Source organism: Hipposideros armiger, unplaced genomic scaffold, assembly GCF_001890085.2.
Source record: "Hipposideros armiger isolate ML-2016 unplaced genomic scaffold, ASM189008v1 scaffold_548, whole genome shotgun sequence".
NCBI lineage: Eukaryota > Metazoa > Chordata > Mammalia > Chiroptera > Hipposideridae > Hipposideros > Hipposideros armiger.
In genome coordinates, this window is record NW_017731898.1 from 363,360 (window position 1) to 390,533 (window position 27,174).

The 27,174-nt window shown below is 39.8% G+C and overlaps 1 protein-coding gene across 2 annotated transcripts in view; it reads right to left on the bottom strand.

The window, feature by feature from the left end:
* Positions 1 to 1,262: 1,262 nt before the first annotated feature.
* Positions 1,263 to 27,174, bottom strand: part of SARNP (SAP domain containing ribonucleoprotein) — a 44,530-nt gene continuing 18,618 nt past the window's right edge. The window contains exons 8-11 of one of the 2 annotated variants that reach the window (XM_019669033.1): positions 24,885 to 24,910; positions 21,824 to 21,892; positions 3,781 to 3,870; positions 1,263 to 1,562 (exon numbers count right to left, since the gene is read on the bottom strand). In XM_019669033.1, coding sequence (XP_019524578.1) covers positions 1,521 to 1,562; positions 3,781 to 3,870; positions 21,824 to 21,892; positions 24,885 to 24,910 — 227 coding nt within the window. In that variant the 3' untranslated portion in view covers positions 1,263 to 1,520. The remainder of the gene's footprint in view (positions 1,563 to 3,780; positions 3,871 to 21,823; positions 21,893 to 24,884; positions 24,911 to 27,174) is intronic. The other variant, XM_019669034.1, reaches the window with a different exon arrangement.

The following is a 27,174-nucleotide window of genomic DNA, read 5'->3' on the forward strand; positions in this document are numbered from 1 at the left end:
CAGTAGAGAGAGGGGAAAAGTTAGCCTCAAGATCAAGCCCTGGAGAAAAGAAGGGAGGCAGACAGAAGAGGCCAGAGGGAAGGGAAAGTTTAACCAGCATTCCCTTTTGTTCATTTCTCCAAAGTCTCAGAATGGAGCAAAATTCACAACAAATGGGCAATCAATCTCTGGATCTGCTCTCAAAGGCAGTCTTCTTAAAGCATTTACACTTAGGTATCTGCCTTCCTCAGCCACCAGAGACTTTGTGGAAAAAAATTCTTGTCAGGAAGGGGATCAAACCATTACCTTTGTATTAATCACAAAACCAGGTAAGAGGTTTTAGCAGAAATGGGAACAAGGAATTATACCACAGCAACACGGGATCTGATTATGGTACCAAAGTCTTCAGGTCAAGGTGCCAGGCTCTCAAGTTTTATTATCAAACAAAACCCAACCTTATATAGATGTCCAGAAATAAAGATTAAAGAGGAGGAACCTTATACCAACACATCCAAAAAGATTACGTAGCAGGTCTCAGATCTTTGTGAAACTTTAAATGCAAATAGGCAGCCTGCTTAGGGAGAGCCAAATCTTTCTAAGTAGGAGGCCCAGCAAGGAAAATGGATTTTAGTAATATTTAAGAAACGTTACCACCAAAACTGTAGTAGTATATACTTCTGCAACAGAAGACAAACCAGCACAGGTCTTGATTAGAAAGTAGAAGCCTCCAGTCCACTGCTTATGTTCCCAACAATGCTTAGCACCTCCACATCCTGTTATGCTTTGAATCCTTACATTTTCTCCTAGCTCTGAGGGGTACCCAGTCCATCTCCTTTCTTGAAGTGCATAACCAACAGGGTTCCACATATTGACTTTGGCTAAAACCAGACAGTGTCACACCAGGGCACTCTTGAAAATAGGGCCCTTCTAGACTCCATTCCATAACAGACTACCTACCAGTCATTAGCCTGTATTTACACCCTCTGCACTTCCTAAAACCCAGTATCCTCCCTATTTTATCCCAATGGGTCACATGAACCTGCTGAAGCAAAGCCTCAGGGTGAAACTTGGCCTCTTCTGGAGGATAAAGAGGTAAAAGGACACCTGTGAGAGAAGGGAATAAACAGGCTTAAAGGGATGGGCTCAATCCTTCTCCTTATCCTCTTTTCTAAAGGGTAAAGCATATGGCTAACTCCCTATAATATCAGTCCCTAAAGCTCCCCCATAGACGGCTAATCTGGCTCTAAGGAGCACCTCAAAGGAGCACCTAATAAAACACATTGTTCTCTTTTCTATTTTTTTATTAACAAGCAAAATAATAATTAAAAAACCAACACAACAACAACAACAACAATCTTAAAGTTGGAACAGCAATAAGTCAAATTACTGCTGGAGTTCACGGATGTACCTGCGGTACATGCTCCCTCATTGCAAGGCCGGACCTAGGTACACACATGACTGTGCATTTAGGTACATATGTGACCAAGCAGAGTCAGAGAGATGGAAACCACTGAACAACAGAAAGCATCAAGAGTTTCTCATCAGGCAATCCCAAAGCGCTCTGCTCTTTTCCTCTTCTTTGCCTATAAGACAGAATCAAGAAGAAAAAAAATTAGATTGTACGACAATAGTGGCTGGGTTCCTGGCTGCTTTAATCCAAGCTCACATGGATTGTCACAAGGTCCAAGAAGGAGGGAAGGCCCAGGCTTAAGCTTGGCAGTCTAAGATTTCATTCCTAAATCTCTCTAGTTATCCAGTTAGAGTTGGGGAGGTTTGGTGAAAAAGGAGGGTGAGGGAAGGGAGAAGATTGTGGGGAGTGGGGGGTCAGGGGGGAGAAGAGGAGGAAAACAGTGGTAGAAAATGGAAAGATTCCTTAAAGGAAAGCGGGTCACTCAGCCTATGGCAAGTTAACCTAGAAACAATGGATGCTTAACAGGCTGGGGCAAGTCTTCTGGTCAGTGGGGAGATGGGAGAGTTCAGCAGACAAAGGATTGACCAATGCTAGTTTGTGGAGGTGAGAGGAACGAACACCCTTCTGGGCAGTCCAGCCAACACAGCAATTCCTTAGGTCTCCAAATCCACAGAGGCATATAAATTTTCAATGCCAACATAATAAGTGGGGAGAGGAAGGAGTCCCCAATATGGGTCTCTTAAGGGACGAAGCACTGGAGAGAGGACATAAAATGGGGAGGAGACAAGAAGGAGAGAAAGAAAGTCCTTTTTATTCTAAGAGAGGCTCACAAAACAGTGCTGAATCCATTCTCACTCCAACCTCTGCCTCCAGCAAAGAGGGGGCTTCTTTTTCATTCATTCATACAGGAGGTTTAATTTACAATAGATTAAAATGAAAAGCTGAGTACATACAAGCCAAGCCCACTTTACCTGGATTACTGACGCAATTCTTTGGAATCAAATAAAAGTCATCTGGTTCATGTTAATTCCATGAGCCTCAGAAGTTAGCTCCTCCTTACATATACTGACTCTCCCAACAAAAGCCAGTATTCCTTGCCACCCAACAAAATCCTCATCTGCCTTATTTTGGAAAGGCCAAATGTACCAGCTTAGCAAGCATGCCTGGTTTAACAACAGTTTCCTTGGCAAAGAGGGAGTAATTTTAACTACAATTAAAACAAGCCTAGTTTGCTTCTAGCTCATCTCAGCAAGTCAGTAAGTGAACAGATACTTACTACTTACAATAGATAATGCTTTATTCTGAATTAGTAGCACAAAGAACATTAACTCCTCTATTTTTTTTTCCTAGTGGAGAATGTAAACTGATCAGATTCTAAAATTTTCAGGGTTTACTTACAAGACTGACTGATAATAATTATTCATAAAGAAACGTCATAAGACTTTGAATGTGTGAGGTCACAGATTTTCAGAGGCTATCTCCAGAGATAATGGAAAGAAGTAAATTTGGATTAAATGGGAGAAAGGACATTCCAAATTCCTCACCATCCAAAAAGTTTCTATAACTCTAAACATATTAATTATTTCAACTCTTCTTTATGTACACTTCAGGTGACACTTGGTCTCCATTATACTCTCAAATCAGCAAATCAATATTGTCCGTCAATGTTCTGAGCAACCTTCTAATGCTCAAAAGTCTCAGTGAATGTGAGGGAAGCTGGGATATAGATGAACACAAGTCTTATTAAAAAAAAAAAAAAAGCGCCACTCTTTCATTTTGAGAAACTATTTGTAAATAAAGTGATAAGAACATTTGAGTCCATTGTCCTATTAAAGAGGGAATTTAGGCACAACTATACTTGTGTCTGGGTCAGACATGGCTTATATTAAATGATCAAAGAAATAAGCCTGGCAGATTATCAGAGACACTGCAACTTACTGAATATTTACAATATGACAGGTGTTATGTCAAGCATTCCACATAGAATTAGCTCTTTTTTATATAGAATCATTTCATGCTAAAAGTACCACTTAAAGGTAGGTATTATCTCTACTTCCCAGTTGATGAAACTGAGGCTCAGAGAAGTACCATAACTTGTAAATAATACTGTAATACTAAGTAGCAGAGCCAATTTTCAAATCCAAGTTTATCGGATTCCAAATCTTGTGCTCTTTCCTACTAGGCTAACCGGCTCTAACACTGAATTAAGTATATCGATTGAATTCAGTGTGGCCACTTTATCCAGAAAACAGATATCAAGCAAAGGACAAAAGCTCTTGTCGTGTGGGCATTTAAGAAGTAGGCCGCGGAAATAATAGTGCTTCTCCACTCAGTTTGTTCCCTCTCATTTCCCTTCAAGAGCTCTATGAAGCAGTCTAGCTAAATTTTACCTCTGTATCCTCTGTGGTTCCTGTTCCAGCTGAACTTGTGACAATCCCAAATCGCTCCTTCCTCTTTTTAAGCTTCTCGTCATCTTCAGACTGTTCAGGTACAAAGAAAAGGGTTGAAACAAGCTAGGCTCCATTCACAAGGTAAAAGGAAATGAAATTATTATAACTTATTGGTCACAATATGCCAGCCAACCTTGGAAAAAGAACTATAACTCACAAACAGAAAAAACAGATATGAAACTGAATAAGCTAGCATGTTGTCCCTAGAATTCTAGATTAAAAACTTAATTGTAAGCAGGGCCTCAATACTCATAAAACAAGAAAGGAAACATTAGGAAATATCCATAAAACAAATTTCTGTGCTGAAGACATTTTTGTAGTTCAGAGACATGGAAAATGAAGGCTTCACTGAATAACACGTGCAGAGGTTGGTAGAAGGCACCCTAACTATCTGTTAAACACTGTTTACAAGTTCCATTGACTTAGCAAGGAAAGGAAGGAAAAGGGGGCCAGAGTGGTAAGAGCTTACAAAGAACACCAAGAGTTATGAACACCCAGCAAAGTCACAGATGGCTCTGAACAGTTAGAAATTATTTTAAAATTAGGCGAGTCAAAGAAACAGCTGCAGTCATCTCTCTAAGAGAGAAATGCTCTGGACCTTTTTCAAGCATCCAAGAGACTCATGATGCCTACCCTGTAACTGGAGAGAATGTTCCAGCTTACTATGAACTGAAGGTGGCCACTCTCCTTCTGTTTTAAAGACTGAGCTACTGTTCACATCTAATACTGTTCAATGTAAGAGTCACACACACACACACACACACACACACACACACACCATGGGCGAGGACCGTTTCTTTGGTAACCAACATAAGGTCAGGTCAAAAGAATTCAAGCAAACTTTTGAACAAGCGTCTACGTGGTGCTCCTGAGCTGGATTAAAAAAAAAAATCCCAAGGAGTTCATATTCCTGCCACAAAGTCAAAAGGAAAGACAATCAAGAGACTTACAGAAACACAGGAATTTTTTAATGCCTCTACTATCAACTCCAACCAAGGAGTTGGTTGCTTTGGTTCCTATGATCACATGAGCCACCTCTTCAGTCAAAAGCAGGGCAGCTATCCAGCTTTCTGTGTTCAATTTGTTGAACTAGCCCAGATCCCTGAACACAGTAGGCAGGAGTACTTTCTTGGTGTTACTTTGGGTCTTTCAGCTGAGAAACTTGTTCCTTTTTTCTCCCTTTTGCTGCACCTGCCTTCTAGTGAGTAAAAAAGGAGCTAAGAAAGATTGGTGGCTATGAAGGACTGAAGAATCCTACATGCGTTATCACTTAATTAGAGTATATAACTAGAATACTGCCCACATAGTTTCTCTGCCTTTTTCATTATAACCATCAGCAAATCCATGTGGGTGCATAATCAATGTAATCTCAACTACTACAAAACATTGAGCCAGGTTCCAAAAAGCATCATCTTGTCTTTTACCAATTAAAATAATGATAATATTATAGGCACTCACATCTGAGTGCTTACTGTGTGCCAGGTATATGAAGTTCTTTACATACACTATCTCATTTACTTCTTATAACAATCTTAAAAATAGTAGGTACTGTGACATACATAATAAGTATTATGACTAAATTCATTTCATAGATAAAAAACTGAGGCTTAGAGAGAATAAATAACTTGTCCAAAGTCTCATAAATAGTCTCACATACTAAGTGGCAGAACCAGGAATGGGATCCAGGACACTTTACTCAAGAACCCACTTTCCTAAAAAAAAAAAAAAAACAAAAAAAACAAAAACCCATTTTCCTAACTTTACCATTTCTTCAGGTACCTCGTATAAGCATTTCTTTGGAACAATAGTAGCAGAAGGAAGAAATGCTTAATTTCCAACCGATAAGGATCATTAGGACTTTTAGCTAAAAGTAGTTGTGAACTACTTCAACGACCTCCACATCACTCAAATAACTTAAGTCAATGCTAGGATCCCATTCCTTTTCTACCATAGCACATGCCTCCACTTTACAATGAACTAGGAATCCAGGGAAAAGACACCAGTTATCTTATACTAAAGATTTTCTCAACCAAATTTGTTTCTAATTTCGGCTAACTGGCTATTCCATCTGTTGAACTGTAATAAAAGAATTAGGAGGGTTTCCAATGAACACAGGCCTCACTATATTTTTCCTTACCCTAAGTCACTAGGAAGTGTTCTTGATTTTGTCTACCGCCACTAAGATACAAGTGAGTAAGAAATATAAGCAGAGGGCCGGCCGAGTGGCGCGATGGTTAAGAGCTGGCTTGGGATGCCAGAGGGCCCCGGTTCGGATCCCACATATGAGGGCCAGTGACGCTGCCCTCTACAGCTAAGATGCTGAACAACAGCTTAACCTGGAGCTGGGCTGCTGTGAGTCACTGGTGACGGTGTAGGCTGCAGCCCCTGTGGCAGTGGATTGCCATGGGCTGCTGTGTGTAGCCAGCAGCCAGCGTGAGCGGCCAGCAGCCACTGTGATCAGCCCTCCAGAAGCCAGCGACTGATCTGCCTCACCCAGGAAGAGCGCAATGATGGTGACAACTTGGGCCAGTGGGGCAGCGTCCTCCACAACTAGACTGAAGAACAAAGAAAGGATCGCAACTTGTCTGTTCCCCTTCCCACAATTCCCCAATAAAAATCTTTTTAAAAAAAAGAAATATAAGCAGAAGTTTTAAAATGAGAGCCTCTACAGAATATTCAGATGAAATAGCTCCATTTCACCAAGTCTTCAGGGCAAGCAGGAAACAGTTTGAGGAATAAAAGGAGCATCCCATACCTTTCCTGGGGAGAGTCAGGACTAGACCATGTCTTGCTCAACTACCACTATGTCCTTTTTTTCATTCAATTCAGTGCTAGGGGTACTTCGGCAAGTTCAAATCACGGACAGGGAGATGTTACTTCTGAAACCCAACCATTCTCTCAGCACAGACCCTGGGGCTACTCCCTTCACAAATCTTATCACAAAGCCTATGTCTATTTCGAATGTATAGGACACCCTTTCCTCTGGTTCCTTGTTTTGCTGTATCCTGCAATGGGGATTTTGACTTTTCAATGAAATTTCCTGTGTTTCCTTTTGAACTCAAAGGTGAATAAAAAACAAGGGAGGAAAAGGAATGGGGCGAGGGGGGAGGATATACTTCTCTGGCCACTAAGGACAGTATCAGAGATTTCCCCATGAGCTTCCTTTTTAATCAGATCTTTGGTGCCTCTCCTGGAGATCTAGGCAGAACATCTGCTCCAAATCTACGAGGGGCTCTGGGATGGGGACGGGGACAACAATACAGACCCACCCCCCCACTCCCTACAAACAGACTGCCCACCCCTCCCCACAGAGACCAGTGAGGGTTTTATTTATTTTGTGCATGCCTGCCCTTCCCTCCCCACCCAGCGCCCCTCAGCTCCCCTCCTAAAGTCTCTTTCCTTCTTGCCCTGCAGGGAAAGTGCACAACAGGCCCAGTAAATCAACACAGTTCTAATGATCTCTCTCACTTGACCCTTCTAGCGTGACGGTGTCGCATGGAAACAAACGTACAATAAACTTCACTCCATCTTTAGCTCCTTGCTGACAGGTTTTGATTCATGGGATGGTGAGACCCATCTGAGGGAAATTACCTCAATCAAAACGCATCTCTCTCTGCATTCATCAGGCCAAAGCTCCCCCAGGCCATGCTCAAGTGCACAAATGGGGTTGTGAATTTGCAGGCAGCACTGACCTCTCTAGCTCAGTGTCATATCCATTTGCAAACCTTTCCCTTCTTCAGCCCTCCCCCACTTCCCTTCCACAAACCCTCAACCACAAACAAATCTTTTTTCCTTTCCCTGCATGCTCCTGTGTGGGAAGAACAGTGCTGGAATCCGAAGCACCCGTATTTCTTATCAAGTGAAAACTCCTAAAAACATACAATTTGCATCTAAAATCAGAGGAGAAACCTGTCCTCAATGACTAAACACTGGCATTGGATGTTCAGATTGATCCATATACTTCACTTCTCCCATCCTGTCACTCAAGATTTAAACAGCAAGCCCACTGATCAACGCCAAAAATTTCAGCATACATAATAATCCTCATGTCTCCCAATTACTGCCCTTCTTTTTAAAAGCTCATTGAAAAAAATGAAAAAGAATTGTGCAAGAGGTGAGAGCCCATATATATAAGCGCAGGACAGAAAACATGATGTATATTTAATAAGGCCAAATACCCCCATGAATCACCAGCACTATATTTTCCATTATTGAATATGATAGTTCCAAACTGAGCCCTTCAGAAGACATCTTCAACTTTTCAAAACTCACTTTTCTCCTTGTTTCCCTTTCATATTGGCAAAATCCTCAGGCAATATAAAGAAAATAATACCTGCTGAGGGAAAACACTGAGAAATTAAGGCAAGAATACAAATTACATGTGTGAAAGTGCTCAGTACATAGGAACTATCAGATAGGTATTCAATAAATATTAGCTATTATTTTATTTATTTTTAAAAGTTTATTGGGGAATTGGGGAATGGGAACAGTGCTGGGGAATTGGGGGAAGGGGAACAGACAAGTTGCTGTTTTTTTGTTCTTCAGTCTAGTTGTGGAGGACGTTGCTTCACTGGCTCAAGTTGGCACCATCATTGCACTCTTCCTGGGCGAGGCAGATCAGTCGCCAGCTTCTGGATGGCCACTCACAGCGGCTTGAGAGCTGCTCACGCTGGCTGCTGGCTACACACGGTAGCCCATGGCAACCCACTGCAGCAGGGGCCGCAGCCTACGCAGTCGCCGGGACTCACGGCAGCCCAGCTCCAGGTTGAGCTGTTGTTCAGCATCTTAGCTGTAGAGGGCAGTGTCACTGGACCGCATATGTGGGATCTGAACCGGGGCCCTCTGGCGTCCCAAACCAGCTCTTAACCATCGCGCCACTTGGCCGGCCCTATTAGCTATTATTTTTATTGCAACATTCTTCCTGGCCCTTGCAACAAAGTCTGAGACCACCAACAAAATTTTGAAGCCAACACCACCACTTATGCTCTTTCTACATTAGACGTAAAGTCATCAAAAGTTGGTAAGAATCAGACCCATTACCAAGGCAACAAAGAAATTCCCTTTAGCTGCAAGGCAAATGGATATTTGGACAAATGACAGATTTAGGGTTAAAGTGTGGCAGAATAGTAACTGGATAAAACCAGTCTTCTCTCTCCATCAAGTACTATTAACCATCTTTTCTTTCTGAAACCCTAAAAAAATCTATACTGCCAGGCTTTACTGATTTCATCATCCCTAATAGTTAATGACTACAAAAATGATATCTATATAAGGTAATATCCAAGGGAATTGAGCAAGAATCCAATCTCTAACTCTGTGGACCCAATTCCAAGTACTCTAAAGGCCCCCAAGGAATTGCTTTCACTGAATTACATGACATCAGTTTCTAGCAACATTTTCAATAACACTGAAACTGTAAAATCCATCCATTCATCCACCCGTTATTCAAATATCCACTCAGAGTTTATTTTTGGCATTGGGAATAGAGAGATGAACAAGAGAAATATCCTTAACCTCATGGGGCTTATGAATTCGCAAATGAGTTATTGTAAAGATGTGTGCCACTGTTCATCACATTACTGTTTTATGAGTACCCATGGGGAAATTTTCTTTCCGGTCCCCAGACCCAAAATAATTATGCTTTTGCTGAGTAACTTGTTAATTTTTACCTTTTGAACCCTGTAACTGTAAACAGTACAATTGTGTTTTCTTCTTTCTATTGAGTGCTATCACGTCTGGAGCCAAATGTCTGGCCTCTCTCTGGCAAGTGGTTTTGAAAATGTTTCTGTTAGAAAGGAGAGGCCAGAAGTACTGAGATACAGAGATGGAGATCCAACACCGAGGTCCCAAGACCTCAGAAGACAAGACGAAGTCCATTAGTTACAGGGTTGCTCCTGTTCCCTTAAAAACTTATTCCTCTCTAAATATAATGAGATTAATTAAAAAATACCTCAATGCCCCAAGATGGAAAAAGACAGGAGAAGGAGGTACCAGGTTATAACTAAAAATTTTAAATTAAAGGCTCCTGTCAATACAGATACACTGTAGCCAGGAATTAAATCTCAAATGGAAGATCAGCTGCAATAATTGGCAACCTGAATATCATAGATGCTTTCTAAAGTGCCTGCTTCTTTTTATGGCAAAGAATACCCAGGATAAGCTCTGTACCCAAAATGGAGCTCTACCTTTGTTATTTTCTAAACCAAACTTGTCTTCAAGATTCAAATTCAAGAGAACATTTTTCAAAAGTTAACTAATTTTATCCTGAATACAATAAATACTACTACTCCGAGCTTAGTGTTCTAGGGTTATTTGTTCTGCCAAAAGGAGTCCACTTTGATTTAATTAGCGCCCCATGGGCTGTTTGTTGAAAGCATTCACCTTCTTCAATCTTATTACCAGCGCCACTCTGGATCATTAAGAGAAACTAGAAGAAACAAAACAGTGACCCAAATGTAACCCAGGCTTATTTAGGGAATTTGAATTCAGTAATTCCCAAAACACGAAGCAACAGTATTTACTGAATTCAAATAAGAAATATACTCACTATTCTTAGAGGAGACCAAAAGAATTATAACCAAGCCAAGCATTTTTCCTGGTCAGTGCAACAAGCTCACTCAGTCATCACCCCCCCTTATACCACAGGCAAGCAGCAGAAATTTCAATCTGAAGAATTCAGTCAGCGATATCTTTACAAATAGGAAGGGGCATTTCAGGGAAGCTCAGGTACTGCTACGAGTTAGGGGTCGCCATTTTTCTATAGCTATTTTAATGACTGGACTACTTTTCACAATCAACACTGTTCAATGTAAGAGTCTCATGTAATATATTCCTATCAGGACCTAAACCCTGCCATTTTATTTATCCCACTGTAACAGTTATTTTCTCGGAAGCCTTTTTCCTGGAGTGATGGAAGATAGGCTAAAAGTGAGCAAGATGGTCACATTTTGCAAAAATAAATAACTGTCCCTTTTTGTAAATGAATTACTGTACTAAGATGTTAATAGTTCTCAGGCCAATCTGATTTTCCAAGGGAATGTTAGGTAAGAGGCAGGCAAGAAGGAAAAGAGGGAGCCTTATGCTCACTTTCCTGATTCTTACTGCCACGTGACTGGTGGCAAGATGAAAAGCAGAGCCTGGGGGCTTTCAGGCGATGGTAGATTAATAATGACATGGCCTTGACTTCCCAGAGGTAAAGGTTATGAAACACTCCAGGGTAAGTGGGCTTCCAATTTCATACTCTCAGGGTGAATGACAGCAACTGATGGTTTTTCTCTCAGAAACACTTCAATGCTTAAACACACAGCTGTCACCTCCCTGCCCCAGTTTCTGAAATTCATCTGTACATGTTTACTTCTGAGCCTTATGCCAGCCAGACCACAGAACATGGGGTGGTCCTAAAAACCAATGCACAGAGCCTAAAGCAGAACTAAAGGTGAAGGACTGGACTAGCAGAGGGTACGCCATCTCAGCACATATATAATAGAGACATTCCAACATTCCCACACACATATACACAGTACACTTCCCAAAACAACCATAATACCTATTCAGAACAACTTTTCAACTTTCTAGGGTCCAAATGGGTGCCAAGAATTTTAAAGCTACACCAGAACCAGAGACTTCCATGAACTGTATCGCCTATCTTCACAGGATTTAAAGCCCCCAAACACAGTCAGCTCAGAATCAAACACTCTTCTGAGTCACCAGCTCTTATCACGTTTTCTTTCTCTTGTCCAAATCAAGCTCTTTCCCCAACCCCCACTCCTCTTCAACCCCAGAGGAGGTCGTCTCGGTCTTGCTCTAACTGATTGTAGGACAAAGCAAGGCAGGTGGAGGAAATGAAGGCTTCACACTTGAGACCCCTGGAAACCAGGTTTCTATTAAAAGTCCCCACTTCCCTCCCTTAAAAGCCAGAAAGCTGCTGCTTTTAAGGATAAGCGATGCAGAGCTTGGAAGAAATGTCAAGAAGTCAGCAGAGGGAAGCTAAAAACTTTTGAGGGAAGGTAAATGCTGTCTTAGCTAAAATATATGGAGAACGAAGGACAACTGTTACCTAAGCATTCACAAATTTAGAATGAGCACTAGGAAAACAGATTCTTTTCACCTATAATATTTTAAAATGCAGATTTATGGCTTCACCCCAACCTAATAAATCTGAATCTTGAAAGGAAGAGCCTAGGGAGTTGTATTTTTTAAAGGGTCCCCTGGTGACCCTTACATGCAGTTGTGAACAATTGCAAATAGCTTTGAGAAAGTACAGACCTAAATTTAAACGTTTTTCACCAAGTCTAAAGGAGGCTGCTACTCCATTCCAATTCCCCCCACAAAGCATTAGGGGTCTTCCCAAAAAGTTTATGATTCCTACAAACAGGATTCTCTCAGCTGCAGGGAAAAAAGGGAAATGAAGGGAAATAGGAAGTTATGAAGGAATTGCAGCTGGCTCTAAGGAGCACACTGGTCTTGCTGCTTTCCTCGAATTCAAATAGAAGAACAGAAAGACTCTTTTAACCAGAGGAGTTCAATAAAGGAAGAACATGCCAAAACAAGATCAGGGAACACCTCAGGTATGTGGGAAAAAGAGGGAGGAAACTACGGTCAAGCACACAAAGGTATTTTTTTCTACAGAACTGATACAGAGGAAGAGAGAGGATCTCAATAAAGAACAGACAGGTTTTAAGGCTCATGTGTTTTGCTTGTTTATTTGGAGCACTAAAGAGGGCCATCATATAAGGCCTCTCATGTTATAGCTCTGTTCATTTCCAGTTTCTTTTCCTCCTCAGCCATCTCACACCTAAGCAGGAGCAAGATAGTGAAAATTCTATAACTACCTCCTCTACTCTATAGCTCAATAAACTCCTCACCCAGTGAATACTTGCTAAAATCCGGACACCAAACATTTCAAACGTAATCTCCTTCTCAATAATACATCTTCACTGCTAGGGATTTACAAAATTCAATATTTGATATGCACTCCCAATATGCAACACCCTGAAAATGCAATTCTATTTCTGTCCTAAGAATCTGCTCTGGAGATGAGAAGGTAAGATTTGGTTAAAATATTTTTTACAAAGTGAGAAAAGAGTAGCAAGGGAAAGGGAGAGGAGGAAAGGAGGTAACATTTTCTAGATCTTAACAAGGGACCTCAGATTTTAATAAAAAGAGGGCCTTTGCTTGCTTGAAAACATCACTGGTTAGGTCTCTAACATTCAGAGACCTAACAATCACCACCAAGGATTGCCCTATAAATTATTTCCCAATCTGATGCCCTGCCTCATCCCCATCCCCATCTCCAAAACACTACCGCATTTTACTGACCGGCTTGAGCCATCAGGCATGAAGAGCAACTCTGCTACTTTGGTGAGTAAGAAAATGAACTATCATGTAATTATTAAATCTCACTTGAATTGAACCCATATGCATTTTTAAAGAAAACAAGATTACCTCTCCTTACCAATGTCAGCCAAAAGAACAGTATTGCTGGAGTGTTAGCCTCTCAAGTATTAAAATACATCTTAAACATTTCTGTACTGCTATAGCTCTCACACCCTGAGGAGCCTTTGAACACCAAAATTCCCAGTCCCTCCCTCCCCACAAATAATCACACACACACATTAAAAAAAAAAAAAATGCCCACACTTGATCCTCCCATACAGACTTTGAAGGATGGATAGACTTGAATTCAGATAGTTAGCTCACATTTCACCATAGCCAAGGAGTGTATCTGGGAGTGATCACACAGATACTGCTCTGCTTAGAAAAGCCAGGCCAGCTACTGGTCACCTCAAAACTGGACAAATAACTAGACATACAATCATATATAATGTGATTTACAGGTGGGTTTGGAAAATAATTCATCTTATGTACTAAAGCCTGGCACTTAAAAAAACGAAACACTGACACTCAAAGAATGATCTCACCCCCAGAACTTGGCTGAAGGTATTGAAAAGTAAAACAGACTCAACAAAATCCAGCATTCCCCTTTTCCAGGCTGTGTTTATTCTTGGAGCGAAGACTATAGGGGGACCACAGAGAGGCATAAAACTTGTTTTTTATCAAAGTCATCAGTTCTGACATGTTAGAATAAGGAATGCGAAGACATTAGTGAGGGTGGTGTATCAAGCAGGGGAGATAGAAAAGAGAGTTTTTTTTCTGACTATAAACTTTCTTACCTCTAGTTCTTTCGGTTGAAGCTCAATGAATGAAATCAGAGATAGAAAAATAAAATGAAAAGGTACAAGTTCCTAGTAGTCTCAACTATGTACCTTAGGGAAGTATAGCTCTCTATCTGAAACTTCTCAAAGACTCAATTTATAGTAAACAGGGCAAAACACCAGCCATAAATGCTAACATAGCATTGAAAATTTCATCTTGCTTCCCCAAATTTTTAAAGCTTTTCCTCTTAAAGTGTTCAATTTACATTCCTAATATTTCATGTCCAATTTTCCCTCATACCCAGCTAAGTAAAAAGTGTGTGTGTCTAAAGGTTAGGGCATAGTGGGAGAGTAGAAGTTGTTGAGCAAAGAAAAACCTGACTCCTATTTCTCTAGTTAAAATTAGAATACATTTTCAAGAGCCCTGGGCAGGAGAGAGAAAAATTCCATTCTGCCTCTTTGCTCTTCCAAATTCCTATAGCCAAGTGGTTCAACAGCAATTGAATGGCACACATAATGACATCATTGATTGGAACCATAATAGAAGGGAGTGAGAAGAGAGGGTGAGGGGAAAAGTGGGAAGGGAGGGAGGTGAAGATGTATTTGTGTTTCAGACAAAAGACAAGTTCTGTTCCTCCGCAGGGGCAAATGAAGAACCAGATGAGGGGATAAACTGAGGTCAGAGAGTTTTACCTATTGTTTCCTCTTTAAACAGCTCCTTTACCACTCCCTCAAGGGTTGTTCCAATGGGCGGGTAGAAACAACAGTATGTGTGTTTTTATTTTGGAGAAGAGGAGGCAAAAAAAAAAAAAAAAGCCAAATATTTATTTTCAAATTATTATGAATTAGAAGGGAATTTAAAGGACTGGTTAAATTTTGGTTGGGCCTTAAAATGTTGCAAGAAATGCTCAAGATTATGTGGGGCTGGGTCTTGGCTTTTCCTGAAATTCATTCTCTCTGATGGCCACTCTCAATTGCTATCCCAACCTACCACACAGAGGGTGCCAAAAAAATGTATACTCATTTTAAGAAAAGAAAACTATTAGAATTGTAATATCCAATATATACCGATAACAAAAGATGAATACAAGTCATGTTTGACTTCTGCAATTACAAGAGGTGCTCAAAGTGGTTATTACCATCAGTGTCCAGACACTTCTGATTATGGCAAACTACTGCTTGAGCAACGTTGATCAAAGTGTCCACTTTACATTTTACCCCCGGTTTATAATTTATTCTTATCTTCTTTTCTTGTTGGTTAATATAAGAGAATACAAACTTTCAAATGGAGTAAACATTTTGGGAAAAATGACAATCTAGGATGAAAGGGAAGGGAGAATTCCCCCAAAATTCTTTGATCAATAAAATACAATGACTAAGAGGATCACACTGAGTTTTTCCATCTACAATCCTACTACCTGCATTTTTGGTCTCATAGGGGTCCTATGAGAAAGGGGAATAGAGAATTAAGTGTTGCACTTGGCCTTGGTACTGCTGCTTAAGAATATCTGGATGAAAAAGAACCCACACCTACTCAGCAGGCTACTGTTCCAACTTATCCTGAGATCTAAATCTTCTACCATTAACCCTCTAAAAAATATTCTACCAAACACCTCTTCACACCTTATGGCTCCTTGGGTTCTTACAGTTCCATGTTGGCAATGTCCTATGCATAGCCCCATGGTTCTTCCTTTGGAAAAGGTTTGCATACACATACCTAAAATATCTAAGAAATTCCAATGATAGGCTCTCTAAGAAGGCTAGTGGCCAACTTCTAAATCCATAGTGTGAACTTCCTTCTCTCTACATCCCAATGGCTAACTTCCACACCAAAACCCATTGCTGAAGGGGAGAAACAAATATTTTCTTCATTTACTTCAGATAGTGGAAGTTAATCTAGATACAGTCAAATAGGCCTTCCAGAAGAGAGTGAATGGAGACCAGCCTGCTATCAGCCACAATGAAATTTGTATGCTAAGGGAACACTGGTTGCCCTCCTGTGCTTGGAACTGACTCTTTGTCTCAGCTTCCTCTTTGATATCTCAACACATTTTAGTGACAAGCTCCTCAAAACAAGGCAGGTCTAATATCTCTCTCACTCTGAAGTGGTTCATCCCCAATAAATGGTGAGCAAAAGTATGTATTGGGTTGTTGGAAAAATCATGACGTATTTTTTCTATGTTTTCCGTTGCAAAAATGCGTCATGACTTTTCCAACAACCCAATAATTATACGAAAGGCTCATGAAACTAATCACTGCAGCCATCTAAGAATTTTCTAGCTACCAGCCTCAACAAGAAGAAGATGTCAGTGGAGAAACAGTTTGTTTTCAATCTTTTTATATTCTGACACTGTGTAACTAAGACCACAATTATCAGGGAAGAAAACTAGCCATAATCACGAACCTGGGAAAAGCAGCCTTCAGGGTTTATAGTCTTTAAGATAGCTCATTAGGATAGTTACCTACATGAAGAGCTACAAGTAGGAAAAAACCAGTAATATTCTAGTAAAGAATATGTATTAAGATCAGTAGGGATACAAGATGCTTACATTTTCTGCTACTAATAAAGAATCAAGAAGCAGTAACACACACCCCTCATATTCCCAGGGAGGGAGAAGAATATACACCACACTCCAGTTTTCTACTTAGTGCCAGGCTTTTTTTTTTTAATACTCACCTAGGTAGATTTCCTATAACTTCCTAAAGTATCAAGTTTCACTTTCCCAAATATACCAATATTTGAAAACAAAATAATCAACTCAAATTAGTTATATCACTTAACACTATAACTCTAGGTCCAGATTTAAGTTTTTACCCAAACTGATGTCCTGTGACCATTATATATTAACTGATCTGGCTTCCCACCTATTCCTTCTATCAATCTCTCATTCCTTTCAAAGATGAGTTTCTTACATGCCAGGCCAAGCCCTGTCTTTCACCAACAGGACTAACCCCAACACTACTTCTCTTGGGAGGCATGGAAAACTAACTGACAGAGGAAAAAACAACAACCAGTCAAGCACAAGACTGAAAATCTAGCTGGTGATCAATCAGAGCCAATCAAGCAGAGGTTATTTATCTAAGTTTTGTTTTGTTTGAGGGGTGGGAGGTTTCTCAGCCCATAGTCACCATGAGGCTTATATGAGAAAAGGCATGACGTTCTATCCTCAAATAGTCCAAAGAGTTGGAGGGGACAATTTACAACCTCTTGTGTAAAAAATGTCTATAAATGTCAGTGCCATTCTTTGCCCTGTCACTTCCCATTATCCTAAACCAACAGGATTCTATTCACTGAAGCTTGAGGTAGAAACATGAACGGACAGGCCTTTCTTGGGCGGAGGAAAGAGAGAAGATGACTGAGATGGAGAGGGAAGTCAGATTTCTGTGTACTGTCTAATGTGTATAGTATACTAGTGGAGCTGAAAACTGAAAATACTTGAGCAGTAATACAAAAGTCAGCCTGGGAAGAATAGCACAGATTTGGTATCCTCAAATTTATAATATGCTTAAGCCGTAAATCTAAAATATGAAGAGATGATCAGATTGTGCCCGTTAAAAAAAAAAAAATCGGTCGGCCGATTAGCTCCATTGGTTAGAGCACAGTGTTCATAACACCAAGGTTACTGGTTCCATCCCCACATGGGCTGCGCCCTCCACAACTAGACTGAAGCAACTACTTGAGTTGGAGCTGATGGGTCCTGGAAAAACACAGTTTCCTAATTAAAAAAAAAAAAAAAAGGGCCAGCCGAGTGACGCGTTGGTTAAGAACTGGCTTGGGATGCCAGAGAGCCCCAGTTCGGATCCCACATATGAGGGCCAGTGACACTGCCCTCTACAGCTAAGATGCTGAACAACAGCTCAACCTGGAGCTGGGCTTCCATGAGTCGCTGGCGACGGCGTAGGCTGCAGCCCCTGCTGCAGTGGGTTCCCATGGGCTACCGTGTGTAGCCAGCAGCCAGCGTGAGCGGCCAGCAGCCGCAGTGAGCGGCCGTCCAGAAGCTGGCGACTGATCTGCCTCGCCCGGGAAGAGCGCAATGATGGTGCCAACTTGGGCCAGTGAAGCAACGTCCTCCACAACTAGACTGAAGAACAAAACGACAGCAACTTGTCTGTTCCCCTTCCCCCAATTCCCTAGCACTGTTCCCATCCCCCAATTCCCCAATAAAATCTTTCAAAAAAAAAAAAAATCAGAGACAGCCGAGTGGCTCAGTAGGTTAAGAGTTAGCTTAAGAGTGCGAGCTCTGAGCAACAGGGCTGCCGGTTCGATTCCCACATGGGCCAGTGACACTGCACCTGAGCTGAGCTGCCAACAGGTGGCAGGATGGCTCAACTGGTGTAACAAGGAGATTGCCTGTTTGATGGTGGGCTACGCCCACCGGCAACTAAGACTGAACTCAGTATCTTGAGCTGAGCTACCGTCCGGATGGCTCAGTGGATAGGGCATGTGCTCTTAACAACAAGGCTGCTGGTTCGACTCCCACATGGAATGATGGCTACGCCCACCCACAACTAAGACTGAACACAGCACCTTGAGCTTAGAGGCCACGAGCTGCCGATGGGCAGCCAGATGGCAACTAGTGCCCGCCACAATGAAGACTGAAAAACAACCACTTGGCTGGTCCCCTTTCCCAATTCCCTAACACTGTTCCCCTCTCCCAATTCCCCAATAAAATCTTAAAAAAAAAAAAAATCAGTCATAAATACTAGTGATCCATGGCTCACTTCCTCTCATACACTTTCTCTCTTTATCATATATACTGGTCTGCAACAAAATCTACTGAAGAGAAATCAGCAAACAATCAGGGCCTTAAGCTGAATCAAGCAAACACAAACCTGTGTAGTGGAGATGACAGGAGGTGGGTTTCTCAATGCCCTTTCTAGAACACTAGGGTGAAGAAGAGGCACTACCTACTAACCTCCACAACTGGCATATCTAAATGAATGAGATCTGTAAAACTTAAAAGAGAGTTGACCAAATTATGTAGGAGGATGCTATACCAGAATCCAGGACCCCAAAATGAGGTGGACAGAAGTGTGCTGACCTGGCTGTTCCATAAACACAAACTTAATCATGTCACTAACCTCGGCCATCCATACAAAAAGTAGGTAACAAACCATCCCTGGTGATAAAGAACAGTTAAACATAAGAATGAACCAGGCAACCCTCACAGAGTGTATCCAGTTGCAATTTCAGGATTTGGAGCCAGTACACTAAGTTCTAGAAAATAAGTTACTTGAAAACAAGAACACTGTCTTTTATCTCTTTTTTTTCCTTCAATTTCTCTTTTACAGATTCAGTCTAAAACTGCTTATATTCTAATATAAGCAGTATAATTTTTTAGCAAGTACTAAAAAATTCTGGACTACTGAAAGTGGTCCGATTCATGTGGTCTGATGAAGGATTTTTATGCAACTTTCAAGTGTAAAAGCTATGTGGGAGATATAAGCTAGACTTGAGTGGTTCAATACACATGTGGATATTTAATTAAAATTTCTGTTCCTCAGTTACACTAGCTATATTTCAAGTCATGAATAACCACATGTGGCTAATTACTACTATATTAGATAACTACTATATTAGATTATTCAATAGAACAATATTCTATAGACTATTTCCATCATCACAGAAAGTTCTATTGAACAGTGGTAGTCTAGACAGCAAAATAACAACATTTCTGGGATGTTTTAATGGTTTATGGGGAAAATTAGAGCAAACTGTTGAAATTAGGATGATTCTGATAATCAGGATTTATGATCAATGTATATTGAACCTATAGAAGACATCTCAAAAAGTCACAAACCTCCAAGCAAAGTGGTCCCTGGGAGAAATCATGTATACTCTAGGAAAGTGCTACTCAAAATGTGGTCTACCTCCTGGTGCTCATCCCCAAACTGTTACCAGTCTGCAGAAAGTCCAGAGATTGAGAGTGTTTACAAACTTCCAGAGTAATTTAACACTGCTGGGACATTTTTATTTTATTTTACAAAAGTACCATACTGCAATGAGTTGGAAATTTAAAAAGCTCATCTTCTGCCACAGAATTTGAGAAACACTACTCTAAAACATATGTATGACAATGAAGAATGCTATTAGAGAACAGGGCTCTCATATAGTCAAGAGTTCTACCAATTACCATTATCCTTCAGAGAAATAAAATGAGAACTGCAATCTTATCAATGATCAACTAAAACACAGGAAGTTAACTGACTGAAGTCATAAAGCCAGTTGGCCAACAGAACTGAACTAAGAAAGGAAGAAAATTAATATTTACTGTGGATCAAAGTGTCACTGTGTTAAAGTAATTTTGAATATACAATTATTTACTCTTTATAAACATGGCATTAGGTATTACTTCCATTCTTATAGATGAGGACCAAAGAAGTTTATAATACTTTGCTTAAAGTCACAAAATTAACTAAGGCATCTCTTCTTCATGTTTTACTCAGCCTCCTATGGGCTAAAAATGAAAACAGGTCAAATATGGAGAAAGATTCTAGGGAAGGGAAGGGAAAAGGATGACATCCCTATAATGAAATGCTATCAAAATAACTTAGGTAGACAGTACAGAGTGAGGGACAAATTCCTCTCAGAAATGTGTCCATATGAGCTAAGTAGTAGGAGATAGGATGTTCAATTTTGTTAATTTTGCTGGAACAGACACACATACAATTCCCTAGAGGAGTGAAATTATTGCTGAGATTCTCTGATACCTAGCCCTCATATACAAAAGGAGATAGATAAGAGCCAGGGCGACAATTCCAAGGTACCCTTTCCCTTGGCCATCTCACAAAACTCAAATGACTCTGGGTTTATAATAATTCTTCCCAATTACGCTGCATGTGGTTTAAGAATCACATACTCTGCCTGCCTCTCAACTCCTATTTTAATTTCACATAAACCAGCAAATACTCCTAATGAACACCTACGGTCTCAGCGCCAAGCTGGGCACACAGGCCTGATGTTATATTGCTAATAAACATCAAAAACGTAACCTAAAGGAAAGGAAGACAGTACAGTTCTACAGCAAGGTTTTGAGTCCCATAGGGCACTACAAGTGTTTACTTTTTAGGGTTCAGTTTTTTTCCTGAGCAAAAATATAACCACTGTCAGGTCAATTTTTTTCCAATGGATTTCCAGAGAGTCAAATATTTCCATACTCAAATGGGAAATAACTTTTCTTAAATGATGGTTTTTCTGGTTTGAAATACTCTTCCCTTAACTCTGCCACCACTTCAACAACCAAAAAATATGCTCTCATTCTCACAATACAAAGAATAAAAGATTACCTGCTCTAGACAAAAAGGAGAATCCTTAGCATTTTCTCCAATGTACCTAGCAAAATTCCAAACACAACAATGCACTGTAGAACGGATTACCCCACACAGCATGGTGTCAACAGTCATCTTGCTTAATAAACTAAATAGTATCAGTTAGCAGAGGGGTGAAAAGAAAAAAATAATTTTCTTTTTTCCCCACAAAACCTCCAAATTTTGTTTCTAGGTATCTTTAACCTAAAGACAGGACTATCTTCTCCTGATTATTTAATTTCTATTAAGCCTATATTAGAAGTTAAAGCAGATGTAACAAGTTTTAACATCACTGAATTCAACATCTTAACCAAGAGAAATATAGAGCATACACTAACAGCCTGAGTAGAAGCTATGAAAACAATCTGTGGAGAAAAAAATTTGCTCTGTGAAACAATTCTTGTAATGTAATCAATAGTTGACAAGGAGATGATAGTCAAAGGACTATAAGAAACAAAGTACTACATTCTCAGCCTGTGTAGCCCCCAAGCTACTCTAACGTTTCAAAAACAGTACTTTACCTTTCTGGAGATTGAAGAGACATTCAAACCAAATCTTTGAGCTCTTTCTTTTAGCTTGTCCAGGTTAACCTACAAAAACACAGGAACATAAAACAACCCTGTATTTAAAAAATCAGAACAGCCTGGTAATCAGAGCTGTCCATAATTGAAAAGACCAACTGCTGTAATGTAATGAACTTCCTGTCATAAGAAGGGATCAAGCATAGGCTAGATAATCAATTGTCAGCATGCTATAGAGAAGATATTACTAGATATGCTCCAAAGCCTCTTTCAACTAGATCATTTAAAAATTGTGAATGTGGGCCGCCCGAGTGGCGGGATGGTTAAGAACTGGATTGGGATGCCAGAGGGCCCCGGTTCAGATCCCACATATGAGGGCCAGTGACACTGCCCTCCACAGCTAAGATGCTGAACAACAGCTCAACCTGGAGCTGGGCTGCCATGAGTCGCCGGCGACGGCGTAGGCTGCAGCCCCTGCTGCAGTGGGTTGCCATGGGCTACCGTGTGTAGCCAGCAGCCAACGTGAGTGGCCAGCCGCTGCCGTGAGCGGCTGTCCAGAAGCCGGCGACTGATCTGCCTCGCCCGGGAAGAGCGCAATGATGGTGCCAACTTGGGCCAGTGAAGCAACGTCCTCCACAGCTAGACTGAAGAACAAAATGACAGCAACTTGTCTGTTCCCCTTCCCCCAATTCCCCAATAAAAAATAAAAATAAATTGTGAATGTAAGGCTGGCCGAGTGGCGCATTGGTTAAGAGCTGGCTTGGGACGCCAGCTCTGAGCAGCAGGCCCCGGTTCGGATCCCACATGAGGGCCAGTGACACTGTCCTCTACAACTAAGATGGTGAACAACAGCTCGACCTGGAGCTGGGCTGCCATGAGTCGCTGGCGACGGTGTAGGCTGCAGCGGGCTGCCATAAGCTAACGTGTGTGGCCGGCAGCCAGAGTGAGCAGCAGGCAGCCGGTGTGAGTTGCCAAGAGCCACAGTGAGCGGCCGTCCAGAGGCCGGCGACCGATCAGCCTCACCCAGAAAGAGCGCAATGATAATATCAACATGGGCCAGTGAAGCAACGTCCTCCACAGCTAGACTGAAGAACAAAAGAACAGCAACTTGTCTGTTCCCCTTCCCCTGATTCCCCAGCGCTGTTCCCCTCCCCCAATTCCCCAATAAAATCTTTTTAAAAAATTGTGAATGTAATTTTAAAATTAATAATATCAGGCTGGCCAGTTAGCTCACCTGGTTAGAGCACAGTGCTCAACACCAAGGTTGCCAGTTCAATCCCCACATGGGCCACAGAGCTGCACCCTCCACAACTAGATTGAAACAACTACTTGACTTGGAGCTGATGGGTCCTGGAAAAACACTGTTCCCCAATAAAAACTTAAAAAAATAAATCAATAATTACTATTAAAATTAATATTATACAATGGAGAGACATTGTCATCTTATGAAAATAGGTTTCTCCAAAGGAAAGAAATCACTGAGTTAATATGCTAATATGCCGTTACTCTGAAGATGATGGTTTTGAATGGTAAGAGGAAAGAAAAAGAACAATTAGTTCTTGCTCACCATTTTCACAGTGAATGCTATGACTTAGGTGCTACCGTCAAGTACCTGATTAAAAACATGTTTTTCAATGTGAATATGCAATTTGTCTCTCATTTCTATTAACGGAGGCATGAACTGCTTGTTTTGAAAATAACTTTATAAAAATTTCTTCTCAGAAATAACTTGAAAGGAGAAAATTTATTTTCTTTGAAGTTAATACTAGGAAAACAATATTGAGATGTATTTAAAAATGGCAACTGTTTCATGAAATAAGTTATGGCCCAATAATAAAATGACTTGAAAGAAAATTGTTTTTTAATTTAAAACTATATCATTTCAGATTAAAACTACAGGCATAGATTTAGATAAGTTTTCAGAATACAGGAATTTCTATGAGCTATGTAATTTGAAAACCTAAAAAAATCAAAACAGAAAAATAAAAATAAAAATATCAAAACAGAAGGCAGAAGAAGCTAGGTGTTCAAATAAGCCTACAGCATAAAAGATACCCTATTTGCCAAATTAGGAAACTAAGCAGCACCCATTCATGCCACTAATTATTAAAAAGCTGCTTCTGGAATGCAGTGAAAGATTCGGCCCTGCCTCCTTCATTCATCAAAGGTGGCAAGAGCCTAAGGAGGGTTTAAGATCAAAGTAGGACAAACACTGCTTGGAAAAGCAAACAAATGTCTAAATCATCACCTCCAAACATGTCTACCATTCACAGTTCAAAATCATTTATTTCTATAGTCCCTGCAAGTAGTTCTTAACTGTCTTGTAGCAAAGAGAAACTATCACTGCAGCTCTCTTTTTTTTTGGAAAACAAATTTACCACCAGTACCCAATTCAATTTTCTTCCTTCCTTTTTCTTGGAAGCCTTGATATATCAAGACTTATTATCATAAGGGTATTTGGGATACTCTTATTACTGCTACTAATAATGATAAACTGTAACCCCAAGAGCAGGATTTCATAAAGTTGAACATAGCTCACCACAGCATTTGTTTCCATTTTCTAAACATGCCTACTAGTCACAATGGCCCCGAAGCATCTTATTCTAATCTTGCTTCTCTGATTTTACATTTACTAGGTAGTGTTGAAAAATACCAGTATCTATAAACAGAACTCGTAAGTTGCTTCCAAAGATTCTCTTGTAGTAATTAAGAATCAGACATTATTCAAAGCTATTGGACAAGGCCTAAAATTCCAGTACCATAAAACAAAGAGTTATAATATGGATTGTCCTCTAGCTAACAAAATCTATTCATTTTTTCAAGCGGAGGGGAGGGAAGATGTCTATAGTGATTCTGAAGATGTGGCAATTTTCCTGACCTCTCAGTACCTCAAACAATTCTTTTTATTCAGGACATAAAACACTGTACTGAAAACAAACAGTCACCAAGCTCATATGATCTCAGTTTCCTCTGATCTGGGGAGAAGGAGGAGTCTCTGACTTTAAAATTAACTGTATAGAGTTAAGTTTTGGTTCTCAAGGTATAAAAAAAGATTTCTTACCATAGGCTTGGTGTCAGATGACAGGCCTAAAAAAGCAAATAGAAGTTTTATTTAATATTTTTAAAAGTCACAAAGGAAGCTGACAGTCTTCAAATAAAATTAGACAGCAAAGAAATAGTATATAGGACAAATGTCCTTTATTCTATTAGAAAGAAAAGGCAGATTGCACCTAGAGATCAGATCTGCATTCATTGAGAACATAAAATGGTACAGACACTTTCAAAAACAGTTTGGCAGTTTCTCAAAAAGTTAAACATAGAGTTTACCATATGACTTAGCAATTCCATACCTAGGTACATACCCGAGAGAAATGAAAATACACCCATACAAAAACTTGTATATGAATGTTCAAAGCAGCATTACCCATAGTAGCCAAAAAGTGAAAACAACCCAAATGTGCATCAACTGATGAATGGATAAAATGTGGCATATCTATACAATGGAATATTATCCAACAATAAAAAGAAATGAAATACTGGTACATGCTACAACATAAATGAACCCTGAATACACTATGCTAAGTGAAAGAAGCCAGTCACAAAAGACCATGAATTGTATGATTGCATTTATAAAAAGGTAAATTTATATACACAGAAAAAAATGATTGCTTGGGGAGAAAAACGGGAAACTGCTAATGAGTACAGGGTTTCTTTTTGGGGTAATGAATATGTCCTAAAATTAGACTGTGATGATAGCTGCACAACTCTGTGACTATATAAAAAAAACACTGAATTATGTATTTTAAATGGATGAATTGTATGGTATGTGAATTGTATCTCCAAGCTGTTAAAAAAAGAGAGAAAGACATCTTATCTGGACAAAAGAACAGAACTACTATCATGAGTTTAAATGATGGCCTCTTAAAGACAGTGTTCTGTCCTGAAATTATCACTAAGAAACAAGTAGTAATCTAGTCAATAATCATTTACTTAAAACTTTACAGAATTTTATTTTAAGCAATCTCAATCTTGTAATTGCTTCCCTAACTCCCTACTGTAAACAACCACGTATGTATTCAAATTTAACCACAACCCATGTGCTAGGAACTGTTAGGTGTTTTTATGTTCTCACTCACAAAATTGTAATTCCTTTTAAATGTTCTATTCTTTTAAGAGCTACTCTATAGTTCCAGGATATCAGAATTATATGAATAAAACTGCAAATGTTATCTAAATATTATTTTATTAATCAGATTTCCTGTACAGATTAAGCATTAATTTTAACTTTTGTTCTTTCTTCAAATAGCACCATTTAATGTCTTTAGTAATTTTTGTTGTACCATCACCAATTCTATTACATCTATTGATATAACTAAAAGCCAGAAAATATCTTGTTTCTAAAACACACAGTCATGGTGGCCAGAATTTTGCTGGCCTTTTAAAAAACACAGCAAAATGCTACAAGATCTTTGGATGACATTTTCTTAATACACTTGAAACTACCAATAGGTCACTAGGAAGACTAGATTGGATTAGGAGACTACATTTAAATTTTAAGTCTCTGAGAACAGGGACTTTTTTTCCTAATTACAAAATACATATTCATTGTAGAAATTTATAAAACACAGACAAGCTAAAAGAAGTCATCCAAAATTCAACCAGAGATAATAAGTATTAACAACAATTCAGTATATATCCTTCTAATCTTTTTTCCTATCCATGCATGTATTTTTATTACTATTGGGTTGTTGGAAAAGTCATGACATATTTTTTGGTTTTCGTTGCAAAAATGTGTCATGACTTTTCCTACAACCCAAAAAAATGGGAACATACTGCTAATTTTATAACTTGCTTTTTTCACTCCAATATCATTCTTCAATATTCTTTAATTTCATTTTTTGGGGCTTTTTGGTTTTTTTTTTAGCTGAGCCATCCTGCCACCTGTTGGCAGCTCAGCGACAGCTTAGCTGGGGCCATGAATCGAACCGGCAACCCTGTTGCTTAGAGTTCGCACTCTTGAGCGAGCTCTTAACCAACTGAGCCACTCAGCCAGCCCTTTAATATCATTTTTAACATCTCCATGGTCTTCCACTATACCATAGTACACATTTATTTAACCAATTCTCTAGTGTATATTACATTGTTTCCAGTTACTGATCACTGTAAATAAGCATGATAATCCTTGTGGCTAAGTCTTTAAGCATATCGAAGGTTATTTCCTTGTAAATTCCTAGAAGTAAGATTGTTGAGGTAAAGAAGACTCTTTCCCTTTACCACTACACGAGGCAGTATAACACTGGACAGGAACATAATCATCATATGCTGATTTGATACACCAGAATAAGTAAGAA